This window comes from Gobius niger (genome assembly GCF_951799975.1).
Source record: "Gobius niger genome assembly, chromosome: 2".
NCBI classification, from domain to species: domain Eukaryota; kingdom Metazoa; phylum Chordata; class Actinopteri; order Gobiiformes; family Gobiidae; genus Gobius; species Gobius niger.
Window position 1 is genome coordinate 41,732,283 of NC_136853.1, and position 17,161 is coordinate 41,749,443.

Here is a 17,161-nt window from a genome sequence, read left to right on the forward strand (position 1 = left end):
CTAAAACTACAACTTTTTGTCTAAAAACAATGCCTAGCATTACATTGAATTTGGTGTAGTCTACACTGTAGCTCTATCTCTTTCCTGTTACATCTATTTATTGCATGGTTCCTTCAGACGTTCTCTACACATAAGCACCAGCCCCTGTCGTGGTGTGGAAATAAGTCTATGAATATTTTATTACGGTCTCGTGTTGTGACGCTGGTGGGATATTGTCTCTGATGCAATTTTAATTTCCTGAGAGTAAGTCACTTCTGATAAGGGTCTGGTATGAGTCACAGCCCGGACACAAGCGGCTGCTATAAAAGGATATGGAGACATGACTGTAGACAAAATGTAACACATTGGAAACATGTCACAGGAAATAGATGTTCAATGACAACAACATTAGGCACAGTTACTTAGCATTTAACTATTTTACAGCAGCTAAATGTTAACACATTCAGTAGTTAACATTTAACTACTGTATGTGTTAAATGTTATGTTGTTGTTATATTCCACAGTGTATTACTGTGTGTTTTTTTTAAAGAAGCTATTCACAGCAAGCATAGTAACTGGGCTTGGGGTTGGCCAAAAAGGCAAACTGGTTTCACTTTTGACTGATTTAGGAAAATGCCGATACATTTGAAACAGGTGCTACATAGCGAGTGCAACCTGGAAAATAGAATATATGTGGTCATGTTTTTTCCATTTGAATTTGCTTGTATTATTGAATTAGAGCTCCAAATCTAACATGTAAATGAGAAAATGCTTGGTAAATGTCCTCCATTGTGTATATGGGAGTAAGTCAGTTCACCACATCAGATAACCAGAAAGCAATCAAAAGGATTAATATAAAAAGTAATTTCCACTGTTCATTTATTTATAATTACTTTTTACCCTTTGTTTGCTTTACGTTATTGTTAACTTAACTTTGTTTATTCATTTACTTATATATGAGAAAAATATTAAAGTTCAAGGTACTTAGACACATAAGATAACATAGAATTAGTTAATATATTAGCAATATTTGAATATTCTCCCTGTGACATGCACAAGGAAAAAGACGTCATTTGTTTATGTTGTCTATGAGGGTAAGTTTACAACATGTTTCAAACTGTGTTGGACTTTTTGTTCTTGAATAAAAGAAATATAAAAACTAATGTAATTATGTGAGTAACTCAGTCTTGTCACTGCTCCAGCTTTTCATCATGTTAGTGCACTGTTTTCCCCTCCTTTTTCTTGCTTTTTCCCCACCCAATCTCCTCAGCCTCTCCATCTCCTCTTCGCCCCAGGTGAGAGATATGTCCCCAATCTCTCGTACTCTCCATTCATTCTGTTAAGGACATCTTAAAGTTACAAAGGCTATCAAATTGTCTGTCTTTTTAATTGAGAAACAATGATCAGAGTCATTGCTAAATATCTGCAAAAAATGAAACTCAACATCAAAAAGTGCATTTTCATGGAGTGTTTAATTGGTCCAGCAGATGCAAAAAAAATGTACAACGAACTGGGAAAGAGTCAAACAAGGTGCTGTTTTTCCTCACCTAAAAACTACATAAAAAATAAATATCATAATTATCTTTACAAAAACATTTCAAGTATCTCAAACAAACCTCTCTCGACAAAACCCCTTTCATTCAGTCCCGACACGAAAGTACAAAAAACACAAAGAACAACATCATCATTCTTCCACCATTCGATCCCACGCTGTAGTGTATCAGTCTGACACAGGCCATACTATTATTATCAGCACGCAAATTCGTAACAAAAATAAGGACTTTGTGCGTAGCGGCAGTGGCAGCGAAGAAAATTGAGGTTAATCTTCTTCTACACAAACAAAACACAAAACAATAAAATAGCTGACAACCGGGGTTGCACTGACGCATGAAGAGTTGGATGAGAAATGAGAACTGGATAAAAACGTTGCCGGTGAAGCAGCATCAGGCTTGCAGACCAAGCTCTACAGGCACTATTTGGCAAAAAAAAAAGAAAAAATCGCATAAAGAAAAGGTAAAAGTGACTTAAAACATTGAATACATCCCTACTGTGCAAAACAATAACTTTTTGTGGAGTTCAAAACAGTATAGTCTCCAAATTGACATTACATACATGGGGAAACAAAGAGAACATTTTTTTTTCAGAAACTGTGAAATAACTCAAGGTGTTGCCCGTGCATACAGTAAAACAAGTCACAGTATTAGCCTGGGTTCAGTCAATGGTGAATCGCTATGCATGTTCAAGTGAGATGACAGATGCAGCACATAAATAGAGATTCAAGAGAAAATTCCAAAAATACATCGTGATCGTTGTCGTTCAACTTCATTCATCTTGCGGTAAGACTTGCTGTGTGTCCAGTTGTGATTTCTTGAGGAAAATTGTTTTATGTTCATTTGCAGATTTGGAAAACGTCGCCGCGGCCGGAGTCTCTCCTTAGCTTCTGCAAAACACAAAAAGAAATACAGCAAAACCATAAAACAATGAATCGAAACAGAGCAGTGTATTTATAAAAGCATTTATTTGTCTGAAACGGGTGAAGTTATGCAAACTGAAGCACAGAAACGGAAGCTTTGAAGATAGTAATTTAAGCATTAAGGTTATTGTGCTGAAGGCGTCTCATTCAGGAGGCTTTGTTCTAAAGTTCTTCTGATCAGGGAGCATTAGAATAAAGCTTCACTAGTCCTGTGTAAGCAACATAGTCCAAATGGATGCTTTGGAATGTCCTATGTAATCACTGGCTTTTATAATAATGGCTTTTCTCACAAAAGCTGAAGCTGAAGAAAAGTGTGAGCACTAGACTGTATGGCTGGACTTGGGATGGGAAGTGGTCAGACAGGTCTTCTGTTTTATTGTTATATTGTTTTGATATTATTATATTGATACTTTTTACAAATTTTTTCCTTCTGTTCTGTGTTCCCTTTGAAAAGCCTAACCAGGGACGGGGGCTAGACGCCTTATGTACATAACATCGTCCACCGAGTTGGCAATGTTTTCATGTACTGTCCCTGTCAAATAAACAAATGAATTAAAAATATAATAGTTCAACTTAAAATATTGTCTTTTTTTATCCTCTTTGTTTTCTTTGGATGTCACTGGGGCAACTCGTAAGAAGCAGCAGTGGAGAGAATGGTATGTTAAAATACACCTATGTACTTTTAATATGTAGTTATGCCTAATGCCAGAAGAGGGTGCACTTATTCCTCTTTGAAAACTTTCAAAGGGGGGGTATTATGCAAAATCAACTTATACAAGGCAGTTATTCTAATTTACTGCAGTTACAGACCAACAGAAGGTTTCGTCATCATTGTAGTGTGATATAGACTGGTGCTTGTGATTGAAAAAAGCTTAATACCCCCTCTTTAAAATCGTTAGCAAACATGCTAATCTGTGCAAGGAAGAAAGTGCAGGTGTCTTATCTGGACATTAAACCACAGAGTAACTTACTCTATGTAACGTATATCGATGCGTGAGCCAGCACTGATTGATTTTGCATTTCTAGAAACAGCCCTAGCCTGGCGACCATTTATGTGTGTAGGGGCTCCAATGGAATGAAAATATCACTATTGCACAGGTATAACTACATTTTAAGACAGATAAATGTATTTGTTAAGGCCACAGCTAATACATTTCTACCTGCTGCAACAGTTGAGCATGACCGCTAGTATAATTGAGCCGAGTAAATACAAACAGAGCTGCGGTGCTGGCGTGAGAACAGGTTACGTCACCTGTTAGCCTCAGCCCTGGTTTCTGGGTGGTATTTTTAGCTCTGCTTCACAGCGTGCGTGGGAACTGGCGGGTGTGGCTAACAGAAAAGGCTAATCCTTCTGTGATTATGAATGAACCCGACAAGCTGTTAGCTCATTCAGCGGCTGAACACTCGCTTTTCCACTGACCAAGCAAAACACATGAGCACATGGACAGGGCAGACGCAGGAGGAAATAGGATCCATGGTCAAGTATTAGCATCATTAGCATAGCAGTGATGACAGGTCTAATAGTTGCTAGCTACTTAACTACTCTCCATGTTATACAGTAGTATAAACACTATCATAAAGCCCATATGAGTGGTCTTCATTTTGCAGTTATGCCATGGTAATAGCTCAGAAATTGAAGACTCAAATGTCTTGTTACTATATTTAACGGTTACATGATATTAAAGCAGAACTAAATAGAGGACATTAGCGCCACTGCAGGTGTCGTAGCATGTTGCACGTTTTTTTAACTTATTGTCTGTGAGAGTAAATACTACGCTGACAGAAAAAACAAAGGGAGAGAGGGATATTGTAGATTTTTTTCACTCAAACATGGATGTAAATACTGCTAAAGTGGCACTAGTTAGCTTAGCCCGTTAGCCTGCTAGCTTCTTCTATGTGATTCCATTAGTGTGTATATTAAGTTTGGGAATGTGATGTCATATCGTTAAGCATTATGGGATTAGAAGCAATTGTAAACTAATGGAGATTTTAAAAGTTAAAATACTGGAGTTATTGTTCACATTAAAACACTTGGACATCACAGTGTGTTGTGTCACCAGCAGTAACTCAGCAACTAACGGACTGTTTGTAGTTAATGGAAATGTATGCTAACAGCTGCAAGATGGCGGATCGCCGTGGTAACTGTGGATCTCCGGGTCAGAGCAGGGAAAGTTGTTAGTGTGGTTTTCTGGTGAGAGACATCAGGGGGAGATGAAAGACCCCCGATCATCCCATTGTATTACCACCAGAGGGACTACGAAAAGGATTTATTATGATAAACAAGTTACTTAGTTCTGCTTTAATCTAGTATAGTAAAGCTTTCAAGGTTCGTTTAGTCTTGTTATCAATAGTCATCAGGTTATTTCCATTCTATAATGTAGCTGTGAAGTGCAACCAGACTTAAATACTTACCCCCAAGAATAATATTGCATAAAGAGTTTCCATTAACAAAAGTATTTTACATATAGGAAAACAAATCTAGTAGTTTTGTTGTTTGTTTTTTACCTTTGACAGACTAAGAGCGAGACCATTTTGAAATAGTGAAGGATGGTGCGTCTTTTGCAGCACAAGAAGACAAGACAAGACAAGACAAGAGACAGGACAAGATTGGGACAGTGTTAGCATCAAACAGTAAAAAGTCACAAGTAGTGAAGCGGTGACTGACAACGCCTAATCTAAGAACAGACAGCAACAATGGGCGGAATTTGAACTCGGACAGACAAATATTAGCTGTTATTTCCTGTTTCCCCCCCGGTCACCCACTGTCAGGAAATGGGGAGTGGTTTCAGAATAGCATAGCCATATAAGGGCATGAGGAAGTGTGATGTTTGGGGCAAAGGCTCTGCAGATTAAACATTGCTATAATAAACAAATTGGATGCCGAAAACAATTTGACTTAGACTACTGATTAAAAACTTAACTTTGAAGATGTAAATGTGGAATATTTATAGATAGAATATGTTGTAGAAGTACCAATAGGAGTAGCACTGTTGATATTGTAATGATAATATTACAAACTGAATGATGCTGTTGTACCTCGAGGTAAATGAATGTGTTCAATACATAGATTAAAGTAAATACATAATAATAAATCACTTCAAACTATGGCTGAATTTGAAAGGAATCAATTGACTCATACTAAACAGGAAAAGGAGAGGGGTGGGGGGATGCGATTGGCTAAACACAGTAATCCCAAAGATACTTACAGGCAGACTTTGCCAAGCCAGTGCTGTCAGTGGCAACAAGGAGGAAGCAGTAGAGAGAAAGACAGAGAAGAGGAAGTTTATGAGTGGAAATGACATGTAAAGAGAAGTTGGTTTCTATCATTCCTAATGCATGTTTGATTTGATATCAGCAAGGATTGCAAGCCAAGGGCCAAAAAACAAAAAGACTATTCAGGCAACATTGATATTATTTCACATAAAAATCTGCAGATATAGTGAACCTCTCAGCCCTTAACAAACCAGGCTCTCAATGATACAGTTGGACTTTGTATTTCACCACTACTGCAGACTATAAAATCATTTCGAGACCCACCTGTCCTGCCAGTGCCAGTGGGAGGTGCGAGGGGCTGCATAGGGCCAGAGACGCCACGGAGGGGTGGAGGGGTGCCTCGTCCAGATCATCGATACGAGGTTTTTTAATGTTAGACTCGGGGCTGGTCAGTGGGGTCACACTGTTCCTTCTCTGCAAGGTCCCGGGGCCCCTCTTCACCTCCTGCAAGAGGAATATGAAACAGAGGGAAAATAATTAGTGGATATTGTGCGTGACTGGGGCTTAAGAGCATTGATATTTGTATGTAGGGGATAGTCAGTATTTTATAATGTGTTTAGCAACAGGTAAGTCTCACTGTGGGCCTCATACTAGCTATTTCCTTAATCTTAACATGATTTGTGAGGTTGTTTCTTAAAGGTTTTTTTATGTATATTGATATTGAATATTCATATTTTGGGATTGATCCGCCCATCAGTGCCAGACATGTTACTGTGACCGGAGTGAGCGGCGTTGGTGATGTGTCTACCTCAGGTCGGTCTCTGTGAGTGTTGACCGCGTCCACATTCAGAGAAATGGACTCCACTTTACAGCCGTAGGCCACAGGCGTGAGCTTCAGCACCGTGTGGAGCGGACACTTCAGGTACGGCATCTCATCTGCAAACGCACACAGACCAGTCGTTACTTCATTGTCTAATATATAAACAATGTAATGTGTCTTTTATGTTAGTTGTCGATAGCTGTCTTAAAGCAGTAGGCCTACTAAGTAACTCATGCCCCTAGAGGCCATAAGCGCCACTGCAGGTGTTGCAGCATGTTGCGTTTTTTTAAATTATTGATTGTCCGAGAGAATAAATACTACGCTGACAGAAAAGTCAAAGGGAGACTCAAGCTTGGTTGTAAATACTGTATAAGTGGCGCTAGCCTGCAGTTAGCTTTGCTCGTTAGCCTGTTCGTGTATTGGTGACTCCGACCCGTAGGCAGCGAAGTTGCAATTGTGGTTTTCTGGCCAAGAGAGACCAAGTCCCATTAACACTTGTATCACCCCCAGAGGGACTACAAAAAGGATTTATTAAGGTAAACAAGTTAATAACTATTATGATTTTCACTAAACCATATCAACCCAGTATATCCCATTACATTTGAACAAAGCTTGCACAAAAATACATAATAATGAATCATTACCATGAGTATTTTAGAAATTAGGTGTTCAGAGACAGAAGCACAAATGAACAGAACCAGACGAGCACTGGAGTTGATTCTTAGCCAATCTTTTTTCCTTTTTTTTTACCTGCACTTTTGTCGAGGAAGTACGCCAGCAGACACCTCATCACGGCCTGGTGACAGATGACCACGACGTTCTCCTGCCTCTCCAGCTCCATGATGACGGGCTCCACGCGCTGCACCAGGTCTTGATACGACTGCACAATAGGACGAGAACAAATAAATCAATGAATAAGTAAAGTTATAATGTCATAATATGGAATAGAATAGAAAAATGGCCTCTGTTTGTTAGAGTTTAGCAGATTTACAAGATCTATAAAGGTCAACTCCTACACGACTAAGAGCTTAGACGTTACATGTTTAAAGGATGAAAAGGGTCAAAACTAGTGGATGTGGGATTCACAGAAGGTTTGAGGCCCATGAATGCACTCTCTCACCTCTCCTGCTGGGTAGCGGTAGTAATATTTATCTTCGTCTCTCAAGGAAAACTCCTCTGGAAACTTCTCCTTCACTTCGTCGTATGTCATATCCTCACACACGCCCTAAAAGCACAAAAGACAAACTTAACGTCAACGTCGCCTCTCTAAAGGTCTATATTTCTGCTCTTATTACACTGCTTTATTTGACTCACAGCATCGATCTCATTGAGGGCCTTCCACTGCTCGTACGGGATGCCCAGCTGCTCCGCCGTCTGAATGGCGCTGCACAGTTGACTGGTCCAAACCTTCAGATTCTTCAGCTCCTGCTCCTTCACGAACTGAGCCAGAGTCAGGGAGAACTGTAGGCAGAGGGGACGATACCGTGAGGGCTGGAAATGGCAAACGGCCCACAAGAGGGTTTCTTTGAATTTGATATGAAACATGTGAGGCTGCCCAATATGAGAAAAAACTTAACTTCAACTTTAATTTTCTACAAATCGTCAACAAAACAATATTTCCTACATGATTGTGACAGCGACTGAGGCCCGCAGACTAACAGGGGCCACACATTTTAATGCTAACAAACTCAACACTTCTGCCTAGTGTTGTTCAATCTACACACACATGGCCCCTGATTGACCACTCTACACTTGTCTATTGAAATGCATTGTCTGTGTGGAAGGCTACCAGACTATCGTTCATTTGCATCTGTCTACTGGGATAATCTTTTGTCCAGCCTGCCAGCTCAAAAGAAAAGAAAAGAAACTGTAAGAATCTGTGTTTGGGATCACTCTCTGCTGGACTGGGGAGCCATCTTTCTGAGAGGGCTTTCCAGAGGATGGCTGCATGTTGCTCTCCTGTTATTATCTCTGTATGTTAAATAAAACGGACCTAATATATAATAAGGATGTATTACATCACCTAATACTGCAATAACAATAGATACAGACGGCATCTCGTCATAGAAGGGGACGTGGCTTCGCCGAGGGGGAAAATAGAATCTTTTGGGAAACACAATTTTCCACTTTTTTAGCAGTTTTCTGGTGGAGTGTGAACTTATTCATCACACATAAATAAAGTCAAGGGTAAATCGGGCCCATATGGATATTTTCTCACAGCAGATTTTTCAGTAGAGAGAAAAAAAACGGCAGTCGTAGCTTGCGCTAGTTAGCCATTTGCACGATGATAGCATGTAGCATCATGTTAGCATTCTCCGTTATATATGTATTTATGGGCTGTTGAACCACTTTGCTCCTCTCCATGTCTTTGTATCTTTATTTAGTGGAAAACTATATTCGGAATTCAGCATTTGTTAAAGTAGTTTTTGAATAATTAAAGAAAGGTTAGCCCAAATGTTTTCCCCCTTTACTGTTTTCAAACATGACCATATATGGATGATTCCAGAGGAAACCAGGATTCAACTCGCCGACCTTGCGCTCTACCATGCGAGCCACTGTCATCACATCCAATGCCTTCTCTACTTTATTTTTCCTGAGCTCACCTGTCTCCCTCGCGACGACAGCCCGGCGTCTCCTCCCAGCCGCCCCTCCAGGTTGTCCGTGCTCTCGCCGTGACGACACAGGTAGATGGTCCGGGGCTGGACGTGGATGTTCATGAGGTAATACACGATTTTACTCTGAATGTGGTCCTGGATGCGATTCACCAAGAACTGACGACCGACATCGATGATACGAATGAAGGACAACTCCCTGGAGACAGAAAGAGGAGATTTTACGATGATAGAAGAGGGAGAGCTGATTATACAAACTGGAAAAGGAAGAGAGCTACTGTCGCACTTCGATTTCCTGTATGATGAAGAGAGCGACTGATACTTTTAATCATTTACTTTGCAGGAGGTTGGAGAGACTGTATTTGGGAAAGCTGCCAATAGGTATGAATCAAAAATGTTTTTGTTGTTTTGTCCTGTCACATTCACTTAACATTAAAAAAAATGTGTTCAAAGAGCGCAGGCAGAAGAAGCTAATAAATCTGGATAGACAAGTAGATAATCAAATACATTGTATGAAGTAGTTGTTTTTCGGTGAGCAACTCTGACACTTAGGGCTGGGTACTGTTGCATTTTTTACCATAACGTTTGCAATATCGGGTTCATGTCCAATGTCAAGAATTGTGGCAAAAATAAGGAAAAATTGTGTAAACGTTGTGGCAGGAAATAGGGAAAATATTAGTAATAAAAATATATAGTAAAAACTTAGGGGGGATAAACTGGGAAAACAATACAAAAATGTGGGGGAAAAAAGAAAAATAAATTGGGCATAAAAGCTGAACAACCCTTCCTTTAATACTTGAATTCAAAGATAGATTTTTTTCTGTACCTGCTTTTATTTTTTCCAGTAGTACCTAAAATATATTTCCTATACCAGACTGGCATAGTTTAACGGTACCCAGCCCTACACACGCTCAATACTATAGACATGACTACATAGTAAATATAGCTTATAAAAGTGGACATGCATTTGCACAAGGTGCTTAAAAACATGCTTAAAAGTTTCCTCAGCATTGTTTTTTTTATATTGTATGACTTGAAATTATGTTTCTGTAAAGATAAGCGAGCGACTCTAAAACACAGAGGCCAGGGCTGGTGAGGAGCTTGCCTGGAGCTCCCCCCGCAGGCAGCAGTGAGAATTACTTTCCTATGACGCAATATTACCCAGAAGAACAGATTGGATAACAACTGTATAAAATGGTTTGTATAGCCAGAAAGTTACCTGTCATATCCATCAGGGTCTAAGGGCTGGTAGCTTGTTTTGTAGCACTCAATTCGTCTTTGGAAATCCAACATGGCGTCCGTTTTGTTGCAGTCCTTATAGTCAGGACAAGACACCTTCACCTCCTGCACAAGTAGGCACATTGCAAGTCAGATTAAGACTATTTCTAAACGCTGTGTTGATTAATTTGTGACATTTAGCTTACCATGATGTTAGATGCAATCACACTGGGGTCGTCGCAAACAGACTCAATGAAAAATATCTGAATGAAAGAGAAAACAAAAGCTTAGCGCGCTGTTGCGTTCAGCCAATTAGTTCTTAGCTCACAGTCCGTCTCACCTTGAACCCGTTTTCCCTGCCAAACGTCAGGATCAGGTCGCGCCTTTCCTGAGTCGTGTTCGTGGCATCGAAAACCTATTGGGCAAGAGAGTTATGTAAAATAAAACCCAACAAAAAGCACATTCAGGATTTGGATTTCAAGAAAGAAAATGCCGCAACTTACCGCGACCTGGCCCCCTTCATCCTTCAGGTAAGACTTGACGTCTCGCAAAGCAGCTAAGGCACATTGTCTGATTAAAAAGAGGAGGAAAAGTTTAATTTGAGTGATCAAAAAATGCGAAAGAATATGAATTTGGTTGTGAGCAGGACTTACTGCCTGATTTTGACGGCACATTCGTTATCAGGCTTGAAGAAGTCGTAGGAGCTGTAGTTTTTGACCGCCTCCCTGCGATACTCTCCGACGTTAAAGACTACAAGAGAAAAGACAATGATAAGGTTTTCTGACATGATATAAGAAGGATGACCAGGATTGTAGGAGGTTTGTGTTTTAAAACATCAAGATCATGAGCAAGGCCAGATTTATGAAGGGGCTTACAGGGGCTAAGCCCAGGGGCCCAGCAGGTCGAAGGGCCCATGGGCATACGGAGAAAAATGCGTGCTCTGTGCGGGCTAGCTCCCTCTCTCTTTGCAGACTCCCTCCCTTTTATGAGATGATTTTTTACCCGAGATTAAACCGGGTCTAAACCAGGACTACGCCTGGACTAAACCAGGACTAAACCAGTTCTAAACAAGGTCTGAGCCATTTTCATTGAGTTGACACTGGGAAAAAATATGTGCCTTTTGGTCTATTAAAATGCATGAAAATGTACCAAAATGCACCATTAAAATAAAAAGATCTCTGGGAGGACCCCCAGAACCCCCTATTAAATGTCCCCCCACCAGTCTGGCAGTAGCAAACGTTCTTCTGCGAGGACCACAGAGCTCAAATTGGGGTCATTATGTATTTTTTTTCTTCACCATTTTTTAAACTAATACTATGTTTTAGAACTTACTGCTGCATGTTCAAATAATTTAAAAAAAATCATTCATTTATCCTTTCATTGTAGAGAGAGAGAAATCCGACAGGCTTACAACATGGGGGGCCCTGATAAAACATTAGCCCCGGGGCCCATCTTACTTATATCCGGCCCTGATCATGAGCAATGCGAGTGTGCGAACCTTTGGTGGGCATGCCGATCCAGTTGAGGTAGCGGGTGAGTTTTTTGGAAATGTAGGTCTTCCCCCGAGCGGGCAGGCCCACCATCACTATCACCGTGGGGGGGTTGGCCAAGTGAGGCGCGCCGGCCCCTATGAAGAAAAGCAAATAGATACAGGAACGATTAGGAAAAACCTGTCATAGCTTACACAGACTATTGACATTCACTTTACAAAAGAGCTCTATCAAACTTCTCTTGTTCTCATTTACCTGTATTCAAATGATGATTTTCCCCTATTCAAATCACATTCCCTCTTCCCCGAGAGGTAACAACACATGCTATTGCAATAACTAGCTTGCAGTAAAACAAAGAAAAACTGTGTAGCCTGTAGACTGTACTACAACAAAACCGACCACATCCTCTCCAGTTTGTGACGAAAACGGAACAAAAAAGGGATGGAAAAAGCCACAAAAAACGCAAAAATATTGTGGGAAAAAAAGTGATGAAAAAGGTAAAAATGAAGTGTCAAAAGAGCAACATTTTTTTTTTAGAAAAAAGTCACAAAAATGTAAAAAATTAAGTGACAAAAAAGTGGCAAAACATGACTAAAATGTGATCAAAAAGCAATAAAAAATTTGATGAAAACGCAAACAAAACGCAACAAAAAATGGGGGTAAAAAAGTGTCCAAAAAGTTTCAAAAAAGTGTCAAAATAGCAGCACTTTTTTTTAAGTCACAAGAACGCAACAATAAAGTGACAGCAACACAACAATGCGAGGAAAAGGATCAGTTAAAGGCTAGATGCAAGTTTGCCAATTTTATACTCACTATTGCCACCTGAGGTCATAAATGTGAGGTCATACACCGCACCTTCTATATTAAGCTCGTGCATGACGGCAATTCAGACCGAAGTAAAACTTTTTGTGTGACAGTGCAGGATTTTAGAGGCAGTTGTGGTGAATAGGTCTGAGCTCATTCTACACCTTAGAACATTTAGGGGGAGGAAATTAGATAATTTTACCATTTTTAAACTCTGTATAGTCCCTTTAATCTCAATTTTGTAGCTTTCAAATGAGACATTGCACTGGCTGTGTAACCTTTTAGACTTGGGTAACGTTGAGCTGGAGAAAATGCGCTCGGTTAAGCCGAGGGTTAAGAGGTTATGCAAGTTCCAGGGTTGTGAAATTAACAACCAAAATGAAAATCGAATAAGATTAAATTTTATGCTAAAGCATCCATGCCCATATACAGTAATGCACATTTGCAGGTTAGCTAGCTATATAATATTACTCTCAAAATGCATAATAATACAGTACATTTATTGTTTTGCTCTCATCTTGTTGTATATTTGTAAATTGATGTGTGTAGCAATGACAATTAGCTTTAAGTAGCTAACTCAGGCACATTTACATAGTTTGATGTTGTTTAAAGAAAAAACATCCACTAAACTTGGCTACCTTTTTATTTGTTTATGGTTTGTTTCATCAGATCACTTGCAGTCACTTAAATCCGCCCCTTAGTCGACAGACCCACTTCCCATCAGCTCCAGGCACGTGGCTATTTATACAGCAGCAGACACAGCAGTTACTTCCACCTCAGAGCACACATGACCCACTTCTGCCCCGGGCCTCACATACTGTATATTCCTGGAAGGGACGGCTGATACATGTGTGCAGCCTTAGCGTATGAGAATATAACCATCATTTATTAGCATGATTCACGATATACTGCCATTTTACAGTCGTAATCACCAATTTGGTGGTATAAGAACCCCGAATCCTGTTGTTTTTATTGTTTTATGTTCTTTTCTTTTTTGTGTGTTAATCACTTACCCCCCTCCTTAAAGGGACTAGATGCAAGTTGGCCATTTTATGCTCACTACTGCCATCTCTGGTCATACGTGTAACTGCACCTTCTATATGAAGCTTGTGCATGACGGCACTTCTGACCCGAATTAGCACCTTTTTGAGTTCATTCTACACATTCGGACATTTAACCTTTTTAAACTCCGTATAGTCCCTTTAACTGAGTGCATTTTCTCCCGTTCAGCTTTACCCAAATCTAAAAGCTTACAGCCTATAGGCCAGTCTAGACCTACAAAGCTGATGTAAATGGATTATTTTCCTTTGTGTTGTTGCCATGTTTTGCCACTTTTTCATCGCTTTTTTGTCACTCCTTTGTTGCTTTTCTTGGGGCTTTTTTTTAATCAAATTTTTGCCACTTTAATAGTTTTTTGGTCACATTTTTATCGCATTTTTGCCACCTTTTCACAGGTTTTTTGGTCACTTTTTTGTTGTGTTTTTATCCACTTTTTTCAAGAAGCTTTTAGATTTGGGTGAAGCCCAACTGGAGAGAATGTGCTCGGTCCAGGTGGGGTTTAAGAGGTTAACCTGCACAGAACATGGTCTACGAAATTACAAACAAACTCCAGCATTTCATCTTTGCTCCCGTCAGTAAAGCTCAAGTTCTCCTATTGTCTCTGTCGATTACTAGCCCCCTTTTAACCATTGATTTATAAGTCGACGAGTCTAAATGGATACAAACGTCCTTCGAAATGATTGTGAAGCCCCGATTTACATCAATTTGCTTCAGCTTTATTGTCTGCTCCTTGTCTGTCCTCTTCTCGGGGAAAGAACTAAGGCACACCGTCGATCTAAATTCCTAAACCTCTTCAGTATTATCTTCATCGATTTAGCTGCATCATTGCTCGTGGCCGCTAATCCAACACTGGTGATGCGGAAAAATGGATCGAGCCTCGAGTCACGTATGCTGTAGCCCTGTATGTGTCTGGTCCTACAGTGTCGTGCACTTGTTGAACTCTGCAACTCATTTGAATTGATATATTAAATCAACACTGTACGGACACAATGATAAAAAAGGCTCTTTTTTTGTGTCTTTTCTCAAATGTTCCAGTGCACTTTTGGATGAGTGCACAGTAAACCGAATCTTGTTTTATTTTATATTAAAAAAAAATCTATGCTCATCAAGGAAACATCAAGACATCAGCCCTATGCCGGTAGAGGAGGCACAGTATATCTATTATACGTGGATCAAAAGTATGACAATAAAAGTATGACAAAATAAACTGCAGACCCAGACAATAAGAGATCATAGTCATTTGCAGACTCTAAACCAGTACCGGTACTTGGACATATTCCAGATCTAAAATCAAGGTGAAGCTGAACAGTATTTCAATATTATTTTAAAAGAAAACGTATCTTTCGATGATAATTTGCAGTAAAAGGCATTTTGGATTTTCTTTTTCTTTTCAATACACAACTAAATACCAATAAATCTGAGTTAAGTGGATAATTTTCAAAGCAACCTTAGAGTTTAGGGGGTACTTTGAGTAGACATGAAAGGGTTATGCGAGACAAACAAGGTTGGGAACCACTGATCTAAACGATAGGACACTGCTCTGGCACGATAATATAAGATATTACTCTATAAAAACGCTTGTGCCTAAATTATGTTTGCGAAGGTTCTCATTAGTTAAAGTTAAATCATCGACTGGGACTCTGGACTGGGTTTTGGTAAAGTCGCTGTGGGATAACAGAAACCCTCTCTCAATACAGGGGGGTGGGCTGAGGCATGCTTTGACCCCGCACTATAACGGCCTATTGAGATCAGGTGAACAACCCTCTTTTGTGAAGGCTGATGGGTCGTCTACACCCAGGGTCTCAGCAGTAGAGCAGAACAAAGACTTGCTGGTTCAGTGATACTGGAATTGTTGGCAGTTGCAGTTTAGTTGAATCTTCTTTATACACGCCTTAGAGTTTATATTATATATTTTATGTTACACAAGTGTACCGAGAAAAAGTCCAAGTTTGTGCACCTGTTCTCAAAAAATGGTAGTAAATGCGAAACGTCCTCAATTTCACCAAAACCCAGTCCAGTCGACGATTTATCTTTTCTGCTATGTCTAAATGATGGTATTTCTTACTTGTAAAATGGAATGAGATGTCTTCTAAGGCAGTGTTCATTTCGTCGACTAAAATATTTAGTCTTAATTTTAGTCAAAGTGTTATTTTTGACAACTAAAATTGGACTAAAACTAAATTAAAAGCTTTTCATGAGACTAAAACTATGACTAAAATGTCCAGATATTTTAGTCGACTAAAATAAGACTAAATAAAAATGAAAAGAAGAGACTAAAATCATCCAAACTTCTATTGACCGTCTGAAAGAGCCTCAGATCATGTAAATTCACTGCCAAAGGATCAGCTCTGAGCTTTGTTCATGTGGAGCAGCTCCATGAAGCAGAGGAACAAGATTAAATATGATTATGATGAATATTATCAGTGCAAAGTTGACTAAATTAGTCTTAAATTTAGTCGACTAAAACTAGACTAAAATTTAAGATATGTTTTTGACTAAATCTCGACTAAAATCGAATTACATTTTTGTCAAAAGACTAAGACTAAAACTAAATTAAAATATGTTGTCAAAATTAACACTGTTCTAAGGTGTAAGTTTTAAAGGTGTAAGTTTTAAAGGTCAATTCAATTTGTGGCTATGTTGTTTAATAGGTTATTAGTCCGTGACTGTGAGGTATGGACATTTTCACAACCACAATTTAGTCAAACTAGGCACATGTGGATTAAAAGGCAGAGTTTACAGCTAGACAAACTATGGCCATTGTAAACCATTTCACTACATTGTAAGAGAAACACGTCACATTTCCATTTTTGCTACTTTTTTTTTTTTTCATTTATAGGCTTCTGTATCAATTGCCATCCTCTGAGGTTCAGCATCGCAGTGGCACCATCCTCACTCTGTGCTTTCTGTCCAATCCAGGGCCAGCGCGCGCCGGCTCCGTCACTATAGAGACCAGAGGGGCTCACGCGGCACCAAAGGAAGCCGTGACGTGACCCGGCGAGCGCGCAGAGGAAAACGACGCTCGCCTCCGCTTTTACGCACGCGGCTCCATGTAAAAAACGCCGTGAACAGGTGCACGAGAACACTTCCAAATGAAACGCTAGATCACTGAACGCGAAAGTAGCGGGTAGACAATGAAAGCAGTGGTGGGTGAGGTTTTTCAAAGTCTTACCTCTGCGTGGAGCCGGTTTGCCATCTTTACTGGGAACCCATATCTTCTGGATCCTGTTCTGGGTCAGCTCCCTGGGCATTCCTGGAGACCGGAGATCCAAAGAGATAGCGCTCAAATCCTTTAGAAACAGACGGGGGGCGAAAACAAGTCCTATGGAAAACCTTGTCCGTATTGAGTTGTCTTCTCGGTTCGTTCTCAGACTCACTGCTGTGCTTGGGTCTGAGTCGGTCTGCAGCTTTAAAGCCGGTGCACCTCCTCTCTCTCTCTGACTCGCTCACATCCGCTGAGTGACCCCGCCCGGCCGGGAAACCACGTGTAGCA

General features: G+C 40.0%; 1 protein-coding gene across 3 annotated transcripts; it reads right to left on the bottom strand.

Annotated features, from left to right (window-relative positions):
- Positions 1–1,449: 1,449 nt before the first annotated feature.
- On the bottom strand, positions 1,450–17,086 carry pfkfb3 (6-phosphofructo-2-kinase/fructose-2,6-biphosphatase 3). Of its 3 annotated transcripts, XM_079552463.1 has the most exons (16): positions 16,841–17,086; positions 11,814–11,942; positions 10,969–11,065; positions 10,819–10,885; positions 10,656–10,730; positions 10,522–10,578; positions 10,317–10,441; positions 9,089–9,296; positions 7,800–7,946; positions 7,606–7,710; positions 7,236–7,365; positions 6,474–6,601; positions 5,990–6,169; positions 5,659–5,681; positions 4,958–5,008; positions 1,450–2,419 (listed from the first exon to the last, which is right to left on the bottom strand). In XM_079552463.1, the coding sequence occupies exons 1-16, from the start codon at positions 16,917–16,919 to the stop codon at positions 2,413–2,415; spliced, it is 1,608 nt and encodes a 535-aa protein (XP_079408589.1). In that variant the 5' UTR covers positions 16,920–17,086; the 3' UTR covers positions 1,450–2,412. The 3 variants fall into 3 exon arrangements, with proteins under 3 accessions (XP_079408589.1, XP_079408591.1, XP_079408590.1); XM_079552465.1 differs by lacking the exon at positions 4,958–5,008 and having other exon boundaries at positions 2,094–2,419; positions 16,841–17,084; XM_079552464.1 differs by lacking the exons at positions 4,958–5,008; positions 5,659–5,681 and having other exon boundaries at positions 2,095–2,419; positions 16,841–17,083.
- Positions 17,087–17,161: the final 75 nt, after the last annotated feature.